The sequence below is a fragment of the Oncorhynchus mykiss genome, chromosome Y (genome assembly GCF_013265735.2).
Source record: "Oncorhynchus mykiss isolate Arlee chromosome Y, USDA_OmykA_1.1, whole genome shotgun sequence".
NCBI lineage: Eukaryota > Metazoa > Chordata > Actinopteri > Salmoniformes > Salmonidae > Oncorhynchus > Oncorhynchus mykiss.
The window spans coordinates 29,392,212-29,414,110 of record NC_048593.1 but is presented as its reverse complement, the minus strand read 5'-3'; the positions used below and the strand labels follow the sequence as shown (position 1 = coordinate 29,414,110).

The following is a 21,899-nucleotide window of genomic DNA, read 5'->3' as shown; positions in this document are numbered from 1 at the left end:
TCTGAAATTGGTTGAAAGCTTAAATTCTTGTTAATCTAACTGCACTGTCCAATTTACAGTAGCTATTACAGTGAAATAATACCAGGCTAATTGTTTGAGGAGAGTGCACAGTTTTGAACATGAAAAGTTATTAACAAATTAGGCACATTTGAGCAGTCTTGACAACAGTTTGAACAGAAATGCAATGGTTCATTGGATCAGTCTAAAACTTTGCACATGCACTGCTGCCATCGAGTGGCCAAAATCTAAATTGCACCTGGGCTGGAATAATACATTATGGCCTTTCTCTTGCATTTCAAAGACGGTACAAAAAACGTTTGGTTTTTTCTTTGTATTATCTTTTACCAGATCTGTGTTACATTCTCCTACATTCATTCACATTTCCACAAAATGTTCTCCTCCCTCTGCAGCAGACATGAGTGAGCAATATGTATAGAATCAACTGGCATTACCGAATCGCATTCAGAATACATATAGAGTCATGAGAACTGCAATACATTATCGGCCCCTAAGTATTGTGATAATATTGTATCGTGGAGATCCCTGGCAATGCCCAGCGCAACATTATATGGGAGAAAAGCATACTAAAATCACTTCACGCGTACAGTGCATTCGGAAAGTATTCTTTCCAAATGTTTATACGTTACGGCCTTATTCTAAAATTGATTCAAATGTTAATCCCCCCTCATCAATCTACACATAACACCCCATAATGACAAAGCAAAAACTGGGTTTAGAAATTTTTGCACATTTCTTACAAATAAACTGAAATATGACATTTACATAAGTATTCAGACCCTTTACTCTGTACTTTGTTGAAGCACCTTTGGATTACAGCCTTGCGTCTTCTTGGGTATGACGCTACAAGCTTGGCACACCTGTATTTGGGGAGTTTCTCACATTCTTCTCTGCAGATCCTCTCAAACTCCCAGGTTGGATGGGAAGCGTCACTTGCACAGCTATTTTCAGGTCTCACCAGAGAAGTTCAATCGGGTTCAAGTCCGGGCTCTGGCTGGGCCACTAAAGGACATTGAGAATTGTCCCGAAGTCACTCCTGCTTTGTCTTGGCTGTGTGCTTAGGACCGTTGTCCTGTTGGAACGTGATCCTTTGCCCTAGTCTGAGGTCCTGAGTGCTTTGGAGCAGGTTTTCATCAATGATCTCTCTGTACTTTGCTTCATATATATTTCCCTCAATCCTGACTAGTCTCCCAGTCCCTGCCACAGAAAAACATCCCCACAGCATGATGCTGCCACCACCATGCTTCACCGTAGGGATGGTGCCAGGTTTCCTCCAGATGTGGCGCTTGGCATTAGGGCCAAAGAGCTCAATCTTGGTTTCATCAGAAATCTTGTTAATTTGCAAATACATTCATTAAAAATCCTACAATGTGATTTTCTGGATTTTTTTTCTCTTTTTGTCTGTCATAGTTGAAGTGTACCTATGATGAAAATTACAAGCCTCTCTTGTCTTTAAGTGGGAGAACTTGCACAATTGGTGGCTGACTAAATACTTTATTGCCCCACGGTACGTACATATATTACACATACACACACAGTTGAAGTCGGAAGTTTAATTCACCTTAGCCAAAACATTTAAACTCAGTTTTTCACAATTCCTGACATTTATAATCCTAGTAAAAATACCCTGTCTTAGGTCAGTTAGGATCACCACTTGATTTTAAGAATGTGAATGTCAGAATAATAGTAGAGTTAATGATTTATTTCAGCTTTTAATTCTTTTATCACATTCCCAGTGGGTCAGAAGTTTACATTCACTCAATTAGTATTTGGTAACATTGCCTTTAAAATGGTTTAACTTGGGTCAAACATTTCAGGTAGCCTTCCACAAGCTTCCCACAATAATTTGGGTGAATTTTGGCCCATTCCTCCTGACAGAGCTGGTGTAACTGAATCAGGTTTGTAGGCATCCTTGCTCGCACACGTTTTTCAGTTCTGCCCACAAATTTTCTATGGGATTGAGGTCAGGGCTTTGTGATGGCCACTCCAATACCTTGAATTTGTTGTCCTTAAGCCATTTTGCCACGACTTGAAAGTATGCTTGGGGTCATTATCCATTTGGAAGACCCATTTGCGACCAAGCTTTAACAAGACTGATGTCTTGAGATGTTGCTTCAATATATCCACATCATTTTCCTACCTCATGATGCAATCTATTTTGTGAAGTGCACCAGTCCCTCCTGCAACAAAGCAGCCCCACAACATGATGCTACCACCCCCGTGCTTCAAGGTTAGGATGGTGTTCTTCGGCTTGCAAGCCTCCCTTTTTTCCCTCCAAACATAACGATGGTCATTATGGCCAAACAGTTCTATTTTTGTGTCATCAGACCAGGGGACATTTCTATAAATGTTGCAAGCCGAAGTCTGGCTTTTTTTATGGAGGTTTTGGAGCAGTGGCTTCTTCCTTGCTGAGTGGCCTTTCATGTTATGTCAATATAGGACTTGTTTTACTGTGGATATAGACACTTTTGTTACCCGTTTCCTCCAGCATCTTCACAAGGCTCTTTGCTGTTGTTCTGGGATTGATTTGCACTTTTCGCACCAAAGTGTGTTCATCTCTAGAAGACAGAACGCGTCTCCTTCCTGAGCGGTATGACGGCTGCGTGGTCTCATGGTATTTATACTTGCGTACCATTGTTTGTACAGATGAAAGTGGTACCTTCAGGCATTTGGAAATTGCTCCCAAGGTTGAACCAGACTTGTGGAGGTCTACAATTTTTGTTCTGAGGTCTTGGCTGATTTCTTTTTAAACAATTTAACGGTAATGCTACCAAATACTAATTGAGTGTATGTAAACTTCTGACCCACTGGGAATGTGATGAAATAAATAAAAGCTGAAATAAATAATTCTCTATTATTCTGACATTTCACATTCTTAAAATAAAGTGGTGATCCTAACTGACCTAAGACAGGGAAGTCTTACTAGGATTAAATGTCAGGAATGGTGAAAAACTGACTTTAAAAGTATTTGGCTAAGGTGTATGTAAACTTCCGACTTCAACAAAAATCCAGAAAATCACATTGTATGATTTAAGTAATTAATTTGCATTTTATTGCAAGTATTTGATACATCAGAAAAGCAGAACTTAATATTTGTTATAGAAACCTTTGTTTGCAATTACAGAGACCATACGTTTCATGCAGTTCTTGACCAGGTTTGCACACACTGCAGCAGGGATTTTGGCCCACTCCTCCATACAGACCTTCACCAGATCCTTCAGGTTTCGGGGCTGTCGCTGGGCAATACGGACTTTCAGCTCCCTCCAAAGATTTTCTATTGGGTTCAGGTCTGGAGACTGGCTAGGCCACTCCAGGACCTTGAGAAGCGTCTTACGGAGCCACTCCTTAGTTGCCCTGGCTGTGTGTTTCGGGTCGTTGTCATGCTGGAAGACCCAGCCACGACCCATCTTCAATGCTCTTACTGAGGGAAGGAGGTTGTTGGCCAAGATCTCGCGATACATGGCCCCATCCATCCTCCCCTCAATACGGTGCAGTCGTCCTGTCCCCTTTGCAGAAAAGCATCCCCAGAGAAGGATGTTTCCACCTCCATGCTTCACAGTTGGGATGGTGTTCTTGGGGTTGTACTCATCCTTCTTCCTCCAAACACGGCAAGTGGAGTTTAGACCAAAAAGCTCTATTTGGTGGTTGAAGATATGCCTCTAGTGGTGTGGGGGAAGTGCTTTGGCAAAGTGGGTGGGGTTATATCCTTCCTGTTTGGCCCTGTCCGGGGGTATCATCGGATGGGGCCACAGTGTCCCCTGAGCCCTCCTGTCTCAGCCTCCAGTATTTATGCTGCAGTAGTTCATGTGTCGTGGGCCTAGGGTCAGTTTGTTATATCTGGAGTACTTCTCCTGTCTTATCCGGTGTCCTGTGTGAATTTAAGTATGCTCTCTCTAATTCTCTTTCTCTCTCGGAGGACCTGAGCCCTAGGACCATGCCTCAGGACTACCTGGCATGATGACTCCTTGCTGTCCCCAGTCCACCTGGCCGTACTGCTGCTCCAGTTTCAACTGTTCTGCCTGCGGCTATGGAATCCTGACCTGTTCACCGGACGTCCTACCTATCCCAGACCTGCTGTTTTCAACTCTTTAGAGACAGCAGGAGCAGTAGAGATAATCCTAATGATCGGCTATGAAAAGCCAACTAACATTTACTCCTGAGGTGCTGACTTGCTGCACCCTCGACAACTACTGTGATTATTATTATTTGACCATGCTGTTCAATTTATGAACATTTGAACATCTTGGCCATGTTCTGTTATAATCACCACCCGGCACAGCCAGAAGAGGACTGGCCACCCCTCATAGCCTGGTTCCTCTCTAGGTTCCGTCCTAGGTTTTGGCCTTTCTAGGGAGTTTTTCCCTAGCCACCGTGCTTCTACACCTGCATTGCTTGCTGTTTGGAGTTTTAGGCTGGGTTTCTGTACAGCACTTTGGAGATATGAGCTGATGTAAGAAGGGCTATATAAATCAATTTGATGTATATCGATATAAACTCTGCAAAAAAAGAAACGTCCCGTTTCAGGACCCTGTCTTTCAAAGATAATTTGTAAAAATCCAAATAACTTCATAGATCATTGTAAAGGGTTTAAACACCGTTTCCATGGTTGTTCAATGAACCATAAACAATTAACGAACATGCATCTGTGGAACGGTCGCTAAGACACTAACAGCTTACAGACGGTAGGCAATTAAGGTCACAGTTATGAAAACTTAGGACACTAAAGAGGCCTTTCTACTGACTGAAAAAGACCAAAAGAATGATGCCCAGGGTCCCTGCTCATCTGCATGAACGTGCCTTCGGCATGCTGCAAGGCGGCATGAGGACTGCAGATGTGGCCAGGGCAATAAATTGCCATGTCTGTACTGTGAGACGCCTAAGACAGCGCTACAGGGAGATGGGACGGACAGCTGATCGTCCTCGCAGTGGCAGACCACGTGTAACAACACCTGCAGAAGATCGGTACATCCTAACATCACACCTGCGGGACAGGTACAGGATGGCAACAACTGCCCGAGTTACACCAGGAACGCATAATCCCTCCATCAGTGCTCAGACTGTCCGCAATAGGCTAAGAGAGGCTGGACTGAGGGCTTGTAGGCCTGTTGTAAGGAAGGTCCTCACCAGACATCACAGGCAACAATGTTGCCTATGGGCACAAACCCACCATCGCTGGACCAGAAAGGACTGGCAAAAAGTGCTCTACACTGACGAGTCGCGGTTTTGTCTCACCAGGGGTGATGGTCGGATTCGCGTTTATCGTCAAAGGAATGAGCGTTACACCGAGGCCTGTACTCTCGGATGGGATCGATTTGGAGGTGGAGGGTCCGTCATGGTCTGGGGCGGTGTGTCACAGCATCATCGGACTGAGCTTGTTATCATTGCAGGCAATCTCAACGCTGTGCGTTACAGGGAAGACATCCTCCTCCCTCATGTGGTAACCTTCCTGCAGGCTCATCCTGACATGACACTCCAACATGACAATGCCACCAGCCATACTGCTCGTTCTGTGCGTGATTTCCTGCAAGACAGGAATGTCAGTGTTCTGCCATGGCCGCCGAAGAGCCCAGATCTCAATCCCATTGAGCACATCTGGGACCTGTTGGATCGGAGGGTGAGGGATAGGGCCATTCCCCCCAGAAATGTCCGGGAACTTGCAGGTGCCTTGGTGGAAGAGTGGGGTAACATCTCACAGCAAGAACTGGCAAATCTAGTGCAGTCCATGAGGAGATGCACTGCAGTACTTAATGCAGCTGGTGGCCATATCAGATACTGACTTACTTTTAATTTTGACACACCCCCCCCCCCCCTTTGTTCAGGGACACATTATTCAATTTCTGTTAGTCACATGTCTGCAGAACTTGTTCAGTTTATGTCTCAGTTTTTGAATCTTGTTATGTTCATACAAATATTTACACATGTTAAGTTTGCTGAAAATAAATGCAGTTGACAGTGAGGACGTTTCTTTTTTTGCTGAGTTTATATATTTATCCCCAAAATATATGGGGGATTGGAAATGATGCAGATAATTACATTGATTGTTGCTTCCATCAATCTAATATTAAAGCTGATCCACCCCCTAAAAAAAACAAACATTTAAAACCCATCCAAAAAAAACAGTTGTGCCGTAAACCGGCTTTAATTCCAGCCAGGTATGAATTCAACTCACTCACCACTTGATCTAGGGAGGGAAGCTTCAATTGTTCAACGAATCAAGACAATCATTAGCTACACATCAGATGACTGAGTAAGTGGTGTCTAAAGTTCAAATTATTTATACCAACAAAGAGAGACAGATTACAAAACAAATTATTTTAAATTGAGTACAAGAAGCACAGTTTATGAAATAACAAATCTAATTTCAGTGAGTTGAAGACATTTTACCCAGGTAGTGCAGCAGCTTCTGGGCTCGGTTCTGGACCGGCTTGAGGTTGAAGAGTTCCTGGTTCTCATCTATGAACTGGGTGTCAACGGTGCCGTACAGGAACTGATCGTTACTCAGAACGTTCTGGAGGAAGGGGATGTTGGTCTGTGCAGGAACAAAAATAAGAGGGGGCGAGAAATGGAAAAAAAACTAGTGGGAGGGGGCGAGAGATTGCTGTTAAAATGACAAAATGGTCAAGAAGACCGTCTGCATGATACATAACACTAGGGACCGAGATTTTGGGCAAAGTGCCTGGACATGCAAACACACAGCTCAAGTGCAAATGGTTATGGAGGGCTGGGAGGTCATTTTGTGGTCAGTCCCGAATCAAATGGCTTAGAACACTCAATACCGCCACACTGAGTCCCTTCTTCTGTGAGCACTAATCAGGCCAAAACACACAGAGCAGAAAACAGTGTGATTACTAGGCAAAACAATCCCAGCTAATCCTCAACATATGCCCTGCATGTTCCTCTGTGCCATGCTGCACATCTGTCTCAGCCAGGTGCACTGGGGTACACACACAGAAAGAGAGAAGCAGGAAGCCAGAGCAAGTGAGACTAAATGAGAGGCACAGAGAAATTAGAGTGAATAAGATAATAGAAATGACTGGGAAAATATCTATAGGCTACTGCTCAAGTCCTTAGTCCATTTCTACCACACACTTCAAACAGCAGAAAATAGCCTAGTAAGCCAACACAGCGCCGTGACCCAGATTCCTCTACATGTAGACCCAATTACAGGTCTTACAACAGAACCAACCCTCACCAAAAGACTAAAGCAAACTAAGAACATTACAGAGGACGTTAATAAATAACATATGTGCAAGTCTGCACTGGCAATATAAATTCAGAAACTAAATAAGATTAGCTTCTTTCTGAGAAGAGACAAATTAGTCCATAGTTGCATCATTGTCAGTATGATGACAGTACAATTCATTCATTTTGTATGGAATGTCGATAAAAAAAATGTACAAATCAGATCGTTCTTATTCTCTAGTTATGTAAGAATAGAGGATATAGCTTGTGCCCTGACACTCCTTGCTCTCTAATTACCGTTTTTTGAGTCGTGCTGTTACAAACTTTCTGGGAAACCATCAATCACAGCTAACTAACCTTGTTTTTTAACACCCCATTTTAATAATGACTGCATCAAGTGGGCAGGAAAGAGGGGGTGAAAAAAAAACAACCTTTGAGCACAATGCATCTGGGAAATGCTTCAAGGCCTCTTCTTTGGACCGGCTGATAAATTATGCATCCATGACACCACTTCCAAATTAGCCATTCATGATTAAGAGAAAGGCACAAAAAGCCAGGGTTATTTGCTTCAAAATATTGACCAATTTGTCAACTGGCAAGAGTTCTGACAGTACGGTCAAGATGGCCAGCCCCAGCGAGTTTATTCTGTTCTCTGACTGTGGTGTAAGGCTCAGAGTGCTGCTGTCCTTGGTCCTGAAGAGATCCTCTCTGCAATTGGCCACACATCCTCCATTGTCCAGACTCTGAATAGCTATGGATTGAATCAAATTAAAATGTCCCCCTGCAGCTTCCCCAGGTAAATCATTTCTCAAATTTCCTGCAGATAGATTAACCCATTTTCCACCTAAATTATACACAATAGTCAAAATGAGGGTTCCCATGTGGTGAAAGATAAGAAACACCTTAGAAAATCAGTAGGCTGAATAATCATTATGTATGTATGTATGCATGTATGTGTCAGGAGTACAGTGTTACCTAGCACTTATTGGTTGGACACATAGTGTTCCTGTAGGGTGTGTGTAACACTCCAGCATGGCTGTACTCAGGCCTCTAAAAAGCCCCAGTTTGTGTCTGGCTGAGGGTGAGTCACTCAGTCCTCCTCACCAAAAAAACAAAAAAAACACAGCTAGCCCAGATTGGAATAGAAACAAGAGGGATGAAAGGAACCAGGAGGATGAAGAGGGGCTAAGCCTCCCCTCTCTGTGTCTCGTTCCCTCAAACTCCAGGGCAAAAAGCCACGCTGTCAGATTCAGCCATGGTGCTGGTGTTGACCTGTATTAACCTTCATCACTTCTGTTTGGGTTGAGAAACCTAGTGTAAGTCATCCGAGTTTCTCATCATCCGTATTGATTCTCTCAGATTCTCCCTCTCTCTCTCTACACCCCCAGACCACAGCAGGGAAGACAAGCAAGCACTCCAAATCAGACTTTATTCACTCCAAAATCTGCTGAACAATCAGAAACTCCCCATCCCCGCGACCACACTTAACATTCAGGGTACATTGGGGACCATTGTGATCAACTTGTAGTAATCAAATGTTGAATAATTGATGAAAGGACTTTTAAACCCAAAATTGCTGATTTAACAGGCCTCTTGATAGTAACCAACCAATATCCCATTTCAAACACCTCAGCATAAAGCTACCTTATTAGGCTAGTGTCTCCATGTTTCTCACTGTAGCAGTGGTCTACAGGCGATTGCAGACAGGAAAACAGCAACTGCTAACCAGCTGAATGTACAGTCTGCTAAGGGCTTGTGTAAATACAATGGTAACGGCTTTAATCACAGCAGTAATGAAGCCATCCCTTACTTTGGCACAACTGTTAGGCTAAAAAATGATAAAGACGGGGGTGAGGCTGCTAGCTCTCCCTCCAAAACCTCCTACAGCCTCCTGTTTTCATTTTGACTAATTTATCCTACGCACATTTTTTGCATTTTCTCCTAGCCACTCCAATTCCATCTTTCCCCCCTTCTATCAAAAGCCAGGACTGCTCAAGGCTCTCCCTCCTCCCTCCCTTTCCCTCTCACTCTCACTCTCCCATCTCAGTAGGAGACACACTTTGCAGTCTCTCCCTCGCTCACACACGCGCTTGCTGCAGCAGAAGCCACAAATCCGACTGGTACAGCACCGGACGGCGGAGGAAATGAACGTCAAACCAAGCGATTGAGTTGTGAATAAGCACGGCAAACACAGAGGTGAAACATGCGACCGTAATAGGTTGTTGGCGTCTACGGTTAATAACCTACGTTAACAGCACTGTTCCTTTCACTGGGCTTGTCTGGACGACTAAGACAAAACAAAAAAGGCAGCATGACGGAAGAAACAAGGGAGTGAAAAGGAATTGTTTCCCTTCCCACACAGTGGGAAACTGGGAGGAGAAAGGGGGTTGGAGGTCAGGTGGTTAAAGCTGCTCTCCAACAGAGATAAAAACAGACTTGGGGATGTTCTAGAGCCGCACTGATTCTGCGAAGGACAGATGCGCAGCGAGAGGAAAGAGGGGTCTGAATACCAACGACTGCAGAGTAAAGAGAAGAGACTGGATACTGTCCTGGGAGAAGACTGATGGCTGCAATTAGTGAATAGATGGAGGATAAACGCTACGAAGCACACTGAAATGTTTCACACATTTCAAATATTTTGTTATCTAGGAAACATAAGCTTGTCATCTCTGAAAGCCTCTGGGCTCATGCTTGAAAAACTACATCTGATTATTTCGATTCATGCTCCAGTTACCAGAACGAATCAATGGACTTGGCATCCTGAACAGCATAAGCAGCAAACTTCTGTAAGTTAATGTTCATTTGTTTTCGTCACATTAGAATATAACCCTGTGTTTCTTTGAATAGAGCATCTAACACAGTCTGTCCTGACTGTATTGCACATTGTGGAGGAAATGTGATTCTCTGTGCCCATGTCACTCTGCTAATCCTGGAGGATGTATACAATGGACTGACCTAGCAACAATTGAATCCCAGAAAAACAAGGATATTAACAACAGGAATGACTGCGTGAAATATAAATGACAAACTGACAAGCAACAAATTGCTCATACGCTTGTTGATTTGGAGGATGAGCTGAAGTCAAAGTAAATATGGATAGGTGGACAGAGAGGTAAGATAATGCAACATGGAAAAGCTTTATTAGGTCTTCCCTCTGCTTTGAGCCAACGATCATAAAAAAACTGAGAAGAGGGAAACATATCCAAGCCAAGAGGATAACTAGGGATAAGAATTTAAATACTAGCAGTTATAGCCAGATAGTGTTCTTAAATAAATACTGCCATGTACAATGCCTTCAGAAAGTATTCATTCACCATGAGTTGACTAAATTTAAAATTGATTAAAATATACATTTTCCCCCCTCACCCATCTACACACAATACCCCATAAATGACAAAGCAAAAACATTTATTGAAAATTAAATCAAAATCTCTATTACATAAGTATTTCACACCCCTGAGTCAATAAATGTTAGAATCACCTTTGGCAGCGATTATAACATTGAGTCTTTCTGGCTAAGTCTAAGAGCTTCGCACACCTGGATTGTACAATATTTGCACATTCTTTTTAGAATTCTTCAAGCTCTGTCAAGTTGGTTGTTGATCATTGCTAGACAGCCATTTTCAAGTCTTGCCATAGATTTTTAAGACGATTTAAGTCAAAACTAACTAGGCCACTCAGGAACATTCAATGTCATCTTGGTAAGCAACTCCAGAGTATATTTCGCCTTGTGTTTTAGGTTAATTATCCTGTTGAAAGGCGAATTTGTCCCCCAGTGTATGTTAGAAAGCATACTGAACCAGGTTTTCGCCTAGGATTTTGCCTGTGCTTAGCTCTACTCCATTTTTTTTTAAACATAAAAAAAACTCGCTAGTCCTTGCCGATAACAAGCATACCTATAACATGATGCAGCCGCCACCATGCTTGAAAATATGAAGAGTGGTACTCAGTGATGTATTGTATTTGCCCTAACCATAATGCTTTGTATTCAGGACATAAAGTACATGTGTCTCTGCCATATTTTTTGCATTTTACTTTTGCCTTATTGCAAACAGGATGCATGTTTTGGAATGTTTTATTCTATACAGGCTTCCTTTCACCCTGTTATTTAGGATAGTAATTGTGGACTAACTACAATACTATAGTTCTCCCTATCACAGACATTTAACTCTGTTTTAGTCACCCCCTGGAGATGCTGGGGAGGCTCGGAAGTTTCTCCTTCACCCAAATCCAGATAGCAGATGTTCTGAAAGAGCTGCAAAACCTGGACCCGTACAAATCAGCTGGGCTAGACAATCTGGACCCTCTCTTTCTAAAATGATCCGCCGCCATTGCAGCAACCCCTATTAACAGTCTGTTCAACCTCCCTTTCGTATCGTCCGAGATCACTAAAGACTGGAAAGCTGCTGCAGTCATCCCCCTCTTCAAAGGGGGTGACACTCTAGACCCAAATTGTTATAGACCTATATCCATCCTGCCCTGCCTTTCTAAAATCTTCAAAAGTCAAGTTAATAAACAGATCACTGACCATTTAGAATCCCACCGTACCTTCTCCGCTGTGCAATATGGTTTCCAAGCTGGTCACGGCTGCATCTCAGCTACGCTCAAGGTACTAAACGATATCATAATCACCATCGATAAAAGACAGTACTGTGCAGCCGTCTTCATCGACCTGGCCAAGGCTTTCGACTCGGTCAATTACCGTATTCTTATCGGCAGATTTAATAGTCTTGGTTTCACAAATGACTGCCTCGCCTGGTTCACCAACTACTTCGCAGACAGAGTTCAGTGTGTCAAATCGGAGGGCCTGTTGTTCGGACCTCTGGCAGTCTATGGGGATACCACAGGGTTCAATTTTCGGGCCGACTCTTTTCTCTGTATATATCAACGATGTCGCTCTTGCTGCTGGTGATTCTCTGATCCACCTCTATGCAGACGACACCATTCTGTATACATCTGGCCCTTCTTTGGACACTGTTAACTAACCTCCAGACGAGCTTCAATGCCATACAACTCTCCTTCCGTGGCCTCCAACTGCTCTTAAAACGCCAGTAAAACCAAATGCATGCTTTTCAATCGTTTGCTGCCCGCACCCGCCCGCTCGACAATCATCACTACTCTGGACGGTTCTGACCTAGAATATGTGGACAACTACAAATACCTAGGTGTCTGGCTAGACTGTAAACTCTCCTTCCAGACTCAAACATCTCCAATCCAAAATAATCAAATCTAGAATCGGCTTTCTATTTCGCAACAAAGCCTCCTTCACTCACGCCACCAAAATTACCCTAGTAAAACTGACTATTCTACCGATCCTCGACGATGTCATCTACAAAATAGCTTCCAATACTCTACTCAGCAAACTGGATGCAGTCTATCACAGTGCCATCCGTTTTGTTAACAAATCACCTTATACCACCCACCACTGCAACCTGTATGCTCTAGTCGGCTGGCCCTCGCTACATATTCGTCACCAGACCCACTGGCTCCAAGTCATCTATAAGTCTATGCTAGGTAAAGCTTCGCCTTATCTCAGCTCGCTGGTCACGATAACACCCACCCGTAGCAGGTATATCTCACTGGTCATCCCCAAAGCCAATACCTCCTTTGGCCGCCTTTCCTCCCAGTTCTCTGCTGCCAGTGGCTGGAACGATTTTTTTAAAAACAATACAAAAAAATCTCTGAAGCTGGAGACTTACATATCTCTCACTAACTTTAAACATCAGCTATCTGAGCAGCTAACCGATCGCTGCAGCTGTACATAGTCCATCTGTAAATAGCCCACCCAATCTACCTACCTCATCCCCATATTGTTTTAATTTACTTTTATGCTCTTTTGCACACCAAAATCACTACTTGCACATCTGCTCATCTATCACTCCAGTGTTATTTGCTAAATTGTAATGACTTCGCTACTATGGCCTATTTATGGTCTTACCTCATGCCATTTGCATTCACTGTATAGACTACTTTTTATTTATTTCTCTTCTATTGTGTTATTGACTGTACACTTGTTTATTCCATGTGTAACTGTTGCTGTGTCGCACTGCTTTGCTTTATCTTGGCCAGGTCGCAGTTGCAAATGATAACTCGTTCTCAACTTGCTTACCTGGTTAAATAAAGGTGGGGGGAAAAACAGGCCTCAGTGAAATCCCTGAGCGGTTTCCTTCCTCTTTGGTAACTGCGCTAGGAAGGACGCTTGCATCTTTGTAGTGAATGGGTATATTAATACACCATCCAAAGTGTAATTAATAAGTTAACAATGCTCAATGGGGTATTCAATAACTGCTTTTTTTTTTTTTAAATGCTTTTTTTAACTCATCTACCAATAGGTACCCTTCTATGCAAGGCACTGGAAAACCTCCTTGGCCTTTGTGGTTGAACCTGTGTTTTAAATTCACTGCTCGACTGAGGGACCTTACAGATCATTATGTGTATATGTGTGGGGTACAGAGATGAGGGGGTCATTAAAAAAAAGCATGTTAAACGCCATTATTGCCCACAGAAAGTCAATGCAACTCATGTGACTTGTTAAGCAAATGTTTACTCATGAACATTAGGCTTACCATAACAAATGGGTTGAATACTTACTGACTTTCAGCTTTTCATTTTTCTATTCATTTGTAAACATTTCTAAAAACGTAATTTGACTTTGACATTATGTGGTATTGTGTGTATATGTATGCCAGTGACACCAAATCAAAATGGAATCAATTTGAAATGCAGGTTATAAACTGTGGAAACAGGCCAGGGGTGTGAAAACTTTCTCAAGGCACTGTAGATGAGGGCCTCGGTGTTCCGTTCTGTGGGAGAACAGGATATTCACCCACTAATGTAGGAACAATTACTGTGCAGTCCTCAGTCACTGTGATTAGGAACTAAGGGGGATGTGCAATCCATTCAAACCCTCAGCCAACTCAAACAGAAAACATATGGGATAGAATGCTTAGAATCTAACCCTGTTACCATGCCTCCATCTTCCCTCCCAACTCAGACATACAGGTCCAAAAGGTTAACCCCATAGTATAAAGCACACACTAATCCCACCTTACACACCACAACATTTATTGTGTGTGTGTATCATTGCACAGTGCATGCACAGAGACAAACACAGTTTACACTATTACACAGTTATTTATAGGTTGTATCCATCATTCCCCTTGTGGGTTCTTCATCTCCCCCTCTCATTCTCCCTCACACACACTCAAAACGGTGCTTTGTGAGCGTGACAGGAGAAGAAGCTGGCCTTACATAATGCTCAAATGAGCACAAATGTAATATTCTCAACCCAGTGAAACACAGCAGCCATGGAAAAGCACAAGTCACATTAATCAGGCCTGTAATGTTACAGATAATTCAAGCGACTAGGCTTCCATTCATGACCTGGAGACTCAGTCACCCTACAAACCACTATTCTGCTTCATTAAGGACCTGCCTTTTGTAGTCTGGCTTTTAACCCAATGTCATTCCTTCTCATTAGATGGAACGTGGGTCAATGTTCATGCTCAACACACACACTGTAATGCATCAGGTGAATGGGGCAATAGCACTGACAGAACAGTGGGCAGTGGAGGGTGAGAACAAGAAGGCCCCAGTAACAGAGGAACACAGTAGTCATGGCCACCACCCCAGAACCAGTAACAGTGGAACCCGGTAGTCATGGCCACCACCCCAGAACGAGTAACAGTTGAACTCGGTAGTCATGGCCACCACCCAGAACCAGTAACAGTGGAACCCAGTAGTCATGGCCACCACCCCAGAACCAGTAACAGTGGAAGCCAGTAGTCATGGCCACCACCCCAGAACTAGTAACAGTGGAAGCCAGTAGTCATGGCCACCACCCCAGAACCAGTAACAGTGGAACCCAGTAGTCATGGCCACCACCCCAGAACCAGTAACAGTTGAACTCGGTAGTCATTGCCACCACCCCAGAAGCAGTGACCGGTCTGAGAAAAACCACCCAGGTTTGCAGGTTAATATCAAATCTAACCTCACTCATATCTCATTGAAACTATACACATAGGCCTAGACAAACATAACCACATCAGTTTACAAAATCAGTATTGAAAGTTTGTGGATTTTTTTCCAAATACCAATTGTACAATCCAATACCTCTACTGCACTGTTGGATGTAAAAGCCACTGAATGGGAAAACCAATGGAAATGAGAGATAATGATTTCCCACTTGTTCTTCTGTAGGTCAATGGATAACCAGCTCAACAATGCCTAAATCCAAATCACAAATATCACACCCATTCTCAGCTCCACCCCACTCAAAATCCTCTAGGAGGCTCTCTCCAAAGCAACACTCTCTAAAAGGTGTCCATCCGGAAATAAACCTGTTATCTCCTATTGAACTCAAGCCAAAAGTCACCAGCCCTTCCCTGAGACCCCCTGCCTGCTCTATGACCCCACAGACTGTAGTCTGGCTGGCCGTGGTGACCTGCTCCTGTGTGTTCTCTGCTCTGCTGGGCCCGGGCGTGTCCGCTGGAGAGACCTGGGGCATGGTCTCCATCTGTCCCTTCCACTGTGTGTGCCGAAACCTCTCAGAGTCTCTGAGCACACTCTGTGTCAACAAGGGCCTGCTGTTCGTCCCTCCTGACATTGACCGGCGCACAGTGGAGCTCCGTCTGGCTGACAACTTCATCCTGGAGGTGGGCAGAGTGGACTTTGCCAACATGTCAGGCCTGGTAGAGCTAACTCTGTCCAGGAACACCATCCATGCCCTGAAACCTCTGGCCTTCGCTGACCTTCAGAGCCTGCGTTCACTTCACCTGGACACCAACCGGCTGACCGTGGTGGGGCCAAAAGACCTGTCCGGCCTAACTAACTTGCAGCACCTCATCATCAACAACAACCAGCTGACCAACGTCTCCACCGAGGCATTTGATGACTTCCTGCAGACGCTGGAGGATCTGGACCTGTCCTACAACAACCTGAGGAAGGTCCCCTGGGAGGCCATCCAGAACATGGCCAGCCTGCACACCCTCAACCTGGACCACAACCTCCTGGACCACATCGCCGAGGGCTCCTTCGGAGAACTCTACAAGCTGGCTCGTCTCGACATGACGTCCAACCGGCTGCAGACTCTACCCCCTGACCCCCTGTTCTCCCGCTCCCAGACAGGCGTGGTCAGCCCCACCCCCTACAACACTGTCATCAGCCTGAGCTTCGGTGGGAACCCCCTGCACTGTAACTGTGAGCTGCTGTGGCTGAGGCGGCTGATCCGCGGGGACGACATGGAGACGTGCGCCACTCCCGTCCACCTGGCTGGGCGCTACTTCTGGTCCATTCCAGAAGAGGAGTTTACCTGTGAGCCTCCGCTCATCACGCGCCACTCCAACAAGCTGTGGGTGCTGGAGGGCCAGAGGGCCACGCTGAGGTGCCGTGCCATTGGAGACCCAGAGCCAATCATCCACTGGATCTCCCCTGACGACCGCATAGTAGCCAACTCCAGCCGTGTGCACTCCTACTACAACGGCACACTGGACGTGCTGGTGACCCGTGCCCGTGACGATGGGGCATACACCTGCATTGCCATCAATGCTGCCGGGGAGGCTACGGCCCTGATAGACCTGAAGATCATCCCCCTCCCTCACCGCGGCAACAACACTGTCCCCCTAACCAGCCCTCGAGGGGATCCCGGGTCATCAGATATCTCCAGTGGGAGAAGAGGGGCAGGCCGGAAGGGTGGTGGAGGGGTGGTGACTGTCAAGAACGCCACAGAGGGGGAGAGTGGAGATGGAGATGCCAATGAGCATTTGGTGGGGGTCCTGGGAGCGACTGCCACCTCTGCCCAGGTGCGCTGGGTCCTGGGCCGGGCCACTGGGCCGTACCTGGTGTGGATGTACCAGATCCAGTACAACTGCACTGCAGACGACGCCCTGGTGTACAGGTAAGCTCCCCTCAGCGACACAGCCATCCTACAGAACCTGAGAGACAGTTCCAACTGGGCAAGCATGACTAGATCAATCAAAAGGCTAGATGCAAAACAAACACCTCTGTGTGGTCTTCCATTGTAATACTGTCATGTACAAAACCCCCCAGTGATTTTACAATTGATCTGAGTTATCAGAGTGTCCTTGAATGACCGGGACCAGGAGTGATGAACATGAACACTGACACATGAATTAAAGGAGAGCAGGCGTAGTTGACTGTAAATTATGAATGAGTGATAGAGGGAAAGGAAAGAGATGGAAGGGAGATAGGGCAATGGAAGGAGAGAGAGAAGACTGTGGGAAAAGGAGGATGAAGTCCTTATAAAAAAATGTTAAAAGTGCAAGCCGCAGATCTGAGGACAGTGTCACATCCCATCTGTCAGTCTGAACTAGAGATAAATAGGGAGATGGTGGGTTTGGGTCTAGGGAAGACTGAACCCACTTCAGTTTGTGGAGGTAGGGATAGGTACCTAAATAGACATGCAGTGTTTTATATCATATACTGAACGATTCTCAAGGACTTGGCAGGACACACTAATGTGTGCACACAGCTGTCAGAATGAAAAACAGGAAGAACGCCTCCCAATTCAACATTTCCAGCTTTCATCCCCCACTAAGTCAGGAAGTGATGGTTAGTCTCATACTCTAAACATTTGATGCCTCATAACACCCCATAATTCCCTGGTGTCCCAATAAGGCCAGGTGAACTGCTTGCTAAGCCTTCCAAGATCAAAGAATAAGTATGCAAATACACACATTTGGATGACTAATATATGCCAAGGTATATGTAGTCTTCATAGCTAAATAAGATGGATGAAGGCAAACATTCATTTCTACCGTCTCTGGGACTCCATGGCTAATTTCTTTAAACAGCATATCCCTTTGACAGGTTCAGTAGAACTTACAATGCAGTTATTCACCTCATATAAGCCTACGGAGATAATAGCTTGCATGTTCTGAGTTAATGTTCCGCGTAAAGCCCATCTTTCCAATTTATTACAAAGCCTGCCTGTAAACAACTAAATGTAATAACAACAAAGTAATGTAACCCAAAGCTAGATATAATTTGAGGATAGTGTGGAGGAATGAGGGAGAGCAAGGGCACCAGAAAGGTTAACTGCCTGCCAGATGAAATTAAAAATTGCTCAAGGTCTGCCTTTCAGAGCTCGCAATTACCTCTCAACGGTAAACGCATTCAGCCTCATTTACACCGTCCAATACATTTTCAATACTGTTCTACACAGCCGTCTGAATCCATACAATAAGCTGCAGCATTTAACAAGAGATTTGACAGTCAGTTGGAAGACGGAGGGGTGAAAGACTTTAAAAATGGAAGTGTTTGCCGTCTTGTCCTCTTCCTTGCGTACAGCGTTTGGGCGGGGGTGGTGATTGGGGTGCGAGTATGTGTCATTGCCTCGGAGTTGTCTTTAATAGCTCATCGCTTGGCAAGACACGTTTCCGAGGAGAGGAAAAAAATAAACATACGTAAACAGACTGGCTTAAAATAAAATTGTATTAGTCACACGCGCCGAATACAACAGGTATTCTTAGTGAAATGCTTACTTATGAGCCACTGACCAACAACGCAGTTTAAAAAAAAAATATGAGTAAGAATAAGAAATAAAAGTAACAAGTAATTAAAGAGAAGAGGTAAAATAACAATAGCGAGACTATACACAGGGGGATACGGGTACAGAGTCAATGTGCGGGGGCACTGATAGTCAAAGTAATATGTACATGTAGGTAGAGTTATTACAGTGACTAGTGGGGGTAGAAGCTGTTTAGAAGCCTCTTGGACCTAGGCACTCCAGTACCGCTTGCCATGGTGTCTGGCCTGGTGTAGAGGTCCTGGATGGCAGGAAGATTGGCCCCAGTGATGTACTGGGCCGTTCGCACTACCCTCTGTAGTGCCTTGCGGTCGGGGCCGAGCAGTTGCCATTCCAGGCAGTGATGCAACCAGTCAGAAAGCTCTCCATGGTGCAACCTTGAGGATCTGAGGACCCATGCCAAATCTTTTCAGTCTCCTGAGGGGGAATAGGTTTTGTCGTGCCCTCTTCACGACTGTCTTGGTGCTGCTTGGACCATGTTAGTTTGTTGGTGATGTGGACACCAAGGACCTTGAAACTCAACCTGCTCCACTGCAGCCCTGTCAATGAGAATGGGGGCCTGCTCAGCCCTCCTTTTCCTGTAGTCCACAATCATCTTTGTCTTGATCCCGTTGAGGGAGAGATTGTTGACCTGGCACCCCACGGCCAGGTCTCGGACCTCCTCCTTATCGGCTGTCTTGTCGTTGACAACAAAAAAACAATTGGTTAGGAATACGTAAAAAGTTAGCCTTGTTCTCCGGCGCCATCTTCAGTCTGCCTCCCATTTCCCTGAATATCAATCTCACCCTTTCTATTTCCCTTCTCCCTCTTCAGCAGAGTATTATTGATTAAGCCCATTTCCACAACAAATGAGCAGATCTGACTCCTCCTCCCTCTAGCTGGCTGCTCATCATCATCATTAGCACTAAGGAGTTGTACTGTAGCTTATTGCATTTCATTTGATTCGTCTCCCTCTCCTAGCTGCTCTCAGAGATCCTCTTTCTCTCCTCAGCAAATGACTCAATATCATGTTTTCTTTTATTACTCCTCAACCCCCCCCCCCCCCCCCCTTCCCTGTCTGTTAGGATTCTGCCTCCTACAAGCAACGCGTTCCTGCTAAAGAACCTTGTGTCTGGAGCTGACTACAGCCTTTGTGTCCTGGCCATCTTTGATGACGGGCTGTCCACCCTGGCCACCACCAAGGTCCTGGGTTGCACCCAGTTCAGCACCAAGGAGGACTTCCCAGAGTGCCGTTCCCTGCAGGCGCACTTCCTGGGCGGCACACTGACAATCATGGTGGGTGGGGTCATCGTGGTGATGCTGCTGGTGTTCACCGTGGCGATGATGGTGAGGCACCGCGTCTGTGGAGACTGCAGAGACGAGGGTCACTACCCTGCCCATCACCATGACAACTTCCTGCCCTCCAAGGGAGAAGTGGACGTTTACGCTCAGACCAATGGGAATGGGAGAGTGATGATGGTGGCTCTGCCCAAAGGCATTCTTGGCCAAAAGGCTAAGCCCCTGCCATCGAAAACCAAACCTCAAGCCAAGAACAAGTCCAGGACAACGCTTGACTCTGATCAGCTCAGTGGAGAGAGAAAGGCTGAGGAGCAGGGCCTGGAGGTAGGCGTGAGGGGGAAAAGATTCCCCCCTTTCACCCCTGAGAGTGAGAGAGTGACACTGTACTACTCCCCTGCCATCACCTCTCAGACCTTACCCCATCCCAGAGCTCACAAGGCCCTGAGACACTCAGGCAAGCTCAAGCTGCGCCGCTCTGAGGAGAGGGAGAGAGAATTGGACAAAATGGTGGGCTCCAGATGCAGCCTGGACTCTGGGGCCCAGGGGGAGGAGGGGCGGTTGGATGACTGGAGGAGGGGCGATCGTCCACCACTCGGGAGGACACGCAGCTGCTCCTTTGATGTGGGCGAGATCACCACAACAACCTGCTACAGCTATGCCAAGCGACTGAGTGTGATATGGACCAGGAGGAGCCAGTCGGTGCACGGCATGCTGGTCCAGTGCGCCTCAACGGCCAGTTCAGCGAGCAGCATGGGCAGCGACCAACAGCCCCCTGCTCTCACACATGGCTACCTGCACGCCTTCAACACCTCCAACTCTAACTCTAACACCAGAGTGGCTGCCAAAGCTGGAGACCTGGAGGAGAGTGTTGTGTAGGGTGGAGAGGAGGAGAGATGGACATAATGGAAACAGACTGAAACTGACAAAATGGTGGATGTAAAAGATAAGCCATTTGGCTTTATAGCTAGAATCCTTAATTGAAACAAAGCGTTCTCCCTGCCTGTTTCAACTAATAAGCTAAAGGAATGGGTCTGGATAAATGTAACCACTCAAATTCATAGAGGTATGGATGCAAGGACTAACAATACATGATATCAAATGTATAGTTTTAATAATGTTTTAAGGCTATACAGGGTTTGCTTACATTTATTTACAAATATTGGAGTAAAACATGCTTATATTTTGGGTTTCGAAGGGGTAAGACAGTTGAACTAAGCTCACGAGGAATTTAGGTTACAGTGCATTTGTAAAGTATTCAGACCCCCTGACTTATTCCACATTTTGTTATAGCCTTACTCTAAAATTGATTAAAAATTATTTTTCCCTCCTCAATCTATAAAACAATACCCCATAATGACAATGCAAAAACAGGTTTAGAAATTTGTGCAAGTTCATTAAAAATAAAAAACTTAAATATCACATTTACATAAGTATTCAGACCCTTTACTCAGTACTTTGTTGAAGGACCTTTAGCAGCGATTACAGCCTCAAGTCTTCTTGGGTATGATGCTACAAGCTTGGCACACCTGTATTTGGGCAGTGTTTCCCATTCTTCTCTGCAGATCCTCTCAAGATCTGTCAGGTTGGATGGGGAGCATCGCTGCACAGCCATTTTCAGGTCTCTCTAGAGAAGTTTGATCGGGTTCAAGTCCAGCCTCTGGCTGGGCCACTCAAGGACAATCAGAGACTTGTCCCGAAGCCATTCCTGCGTTGTCTTGGCTGTGTGCTTAGGGTCGTTGTCCTGTTGGAAGGTGAACCTTTGTCCAGGTCTGAGGTCCTGAGCAGGTTCTCATCAAGGATCTCTCACAAGCATTTCGCTACACCCGCAATAACATTTGCTAAACACGTGACAAATAAAATTATTTGTACTTTGGTC

The 21,899-nt window shown here is 45.2% G+C and overlaps 2 protein-coding genes across 3 annotated transcripts in view; one reads left to right on the top strand and one right to left on the bottom strand.

Moving 5' to 3' along the window:
• LOC110509959 (pyruvate carboxylase, mitochondrial) overlaps positions 1–21,899 on the bottom strand; it is a 102,628-nt gene that overhangs the window by 13,758 nt on the left and 66,971 nt on the right. The window contains exon 11 of the mRNA XM_036967814.1: positions 6,403–6,547. Within this exon, the coding sequence (XP_036823709.1) occupies positions 6,403–6,547 (145 nt within the window). The remainder of the gene's footprint in view (positions 1–6,402; positions 6,548–21,899) is intronic.
• LOC110509960 (leucine-rich repeat and fibronectin type-III domain-containing protein 4) lies at positions 9,234–21,309 on the top strand. Of its 2 annotated transcripts, XM_021591197.2 has the most exons (3): positions 9,234–9,986; positions 15,400–17,095; positions 19,810–21,309. In XM_021591197.2, exons 2-3 carry the CDS (start codon positions 15,423–15,425, stop codon positions 20,897–20,899), a joined length of 2,763 nt encoding a protein of 920 aa, XP_021446872.2. In that variant the 5' UTR covers positions 9,234–9,986; positions 15,400–15,422; the 3' UTR covers positions 20,900–21,309. The 2 variants fall into 2 exon arrangements, with proteins under 2 accessions (XP_021446872.2, XP_036823710.1); XM_036967815.1 differs by lacking the exon at positions 9,234–9,986 and having other exon boundaries at positions 15,383–17,095.

Bases quoted from the DNA above. Each gene is read 5' to 3' on its own strand.
- LOC110509960 (XM_021591197.2), top strand. From the start codon at position 15,423: ATGCCTAAATCCAAATCACAAATATCACACCCATTCTCAGCTCCACCC. The intron at 17,096-19,809 runs GTAAGCTCCCCT...CCTGTCTGTTAG, and splicing joins GACGACGCCCTGGTGTACAG to GATTCTGCCTCCTACAAGCA.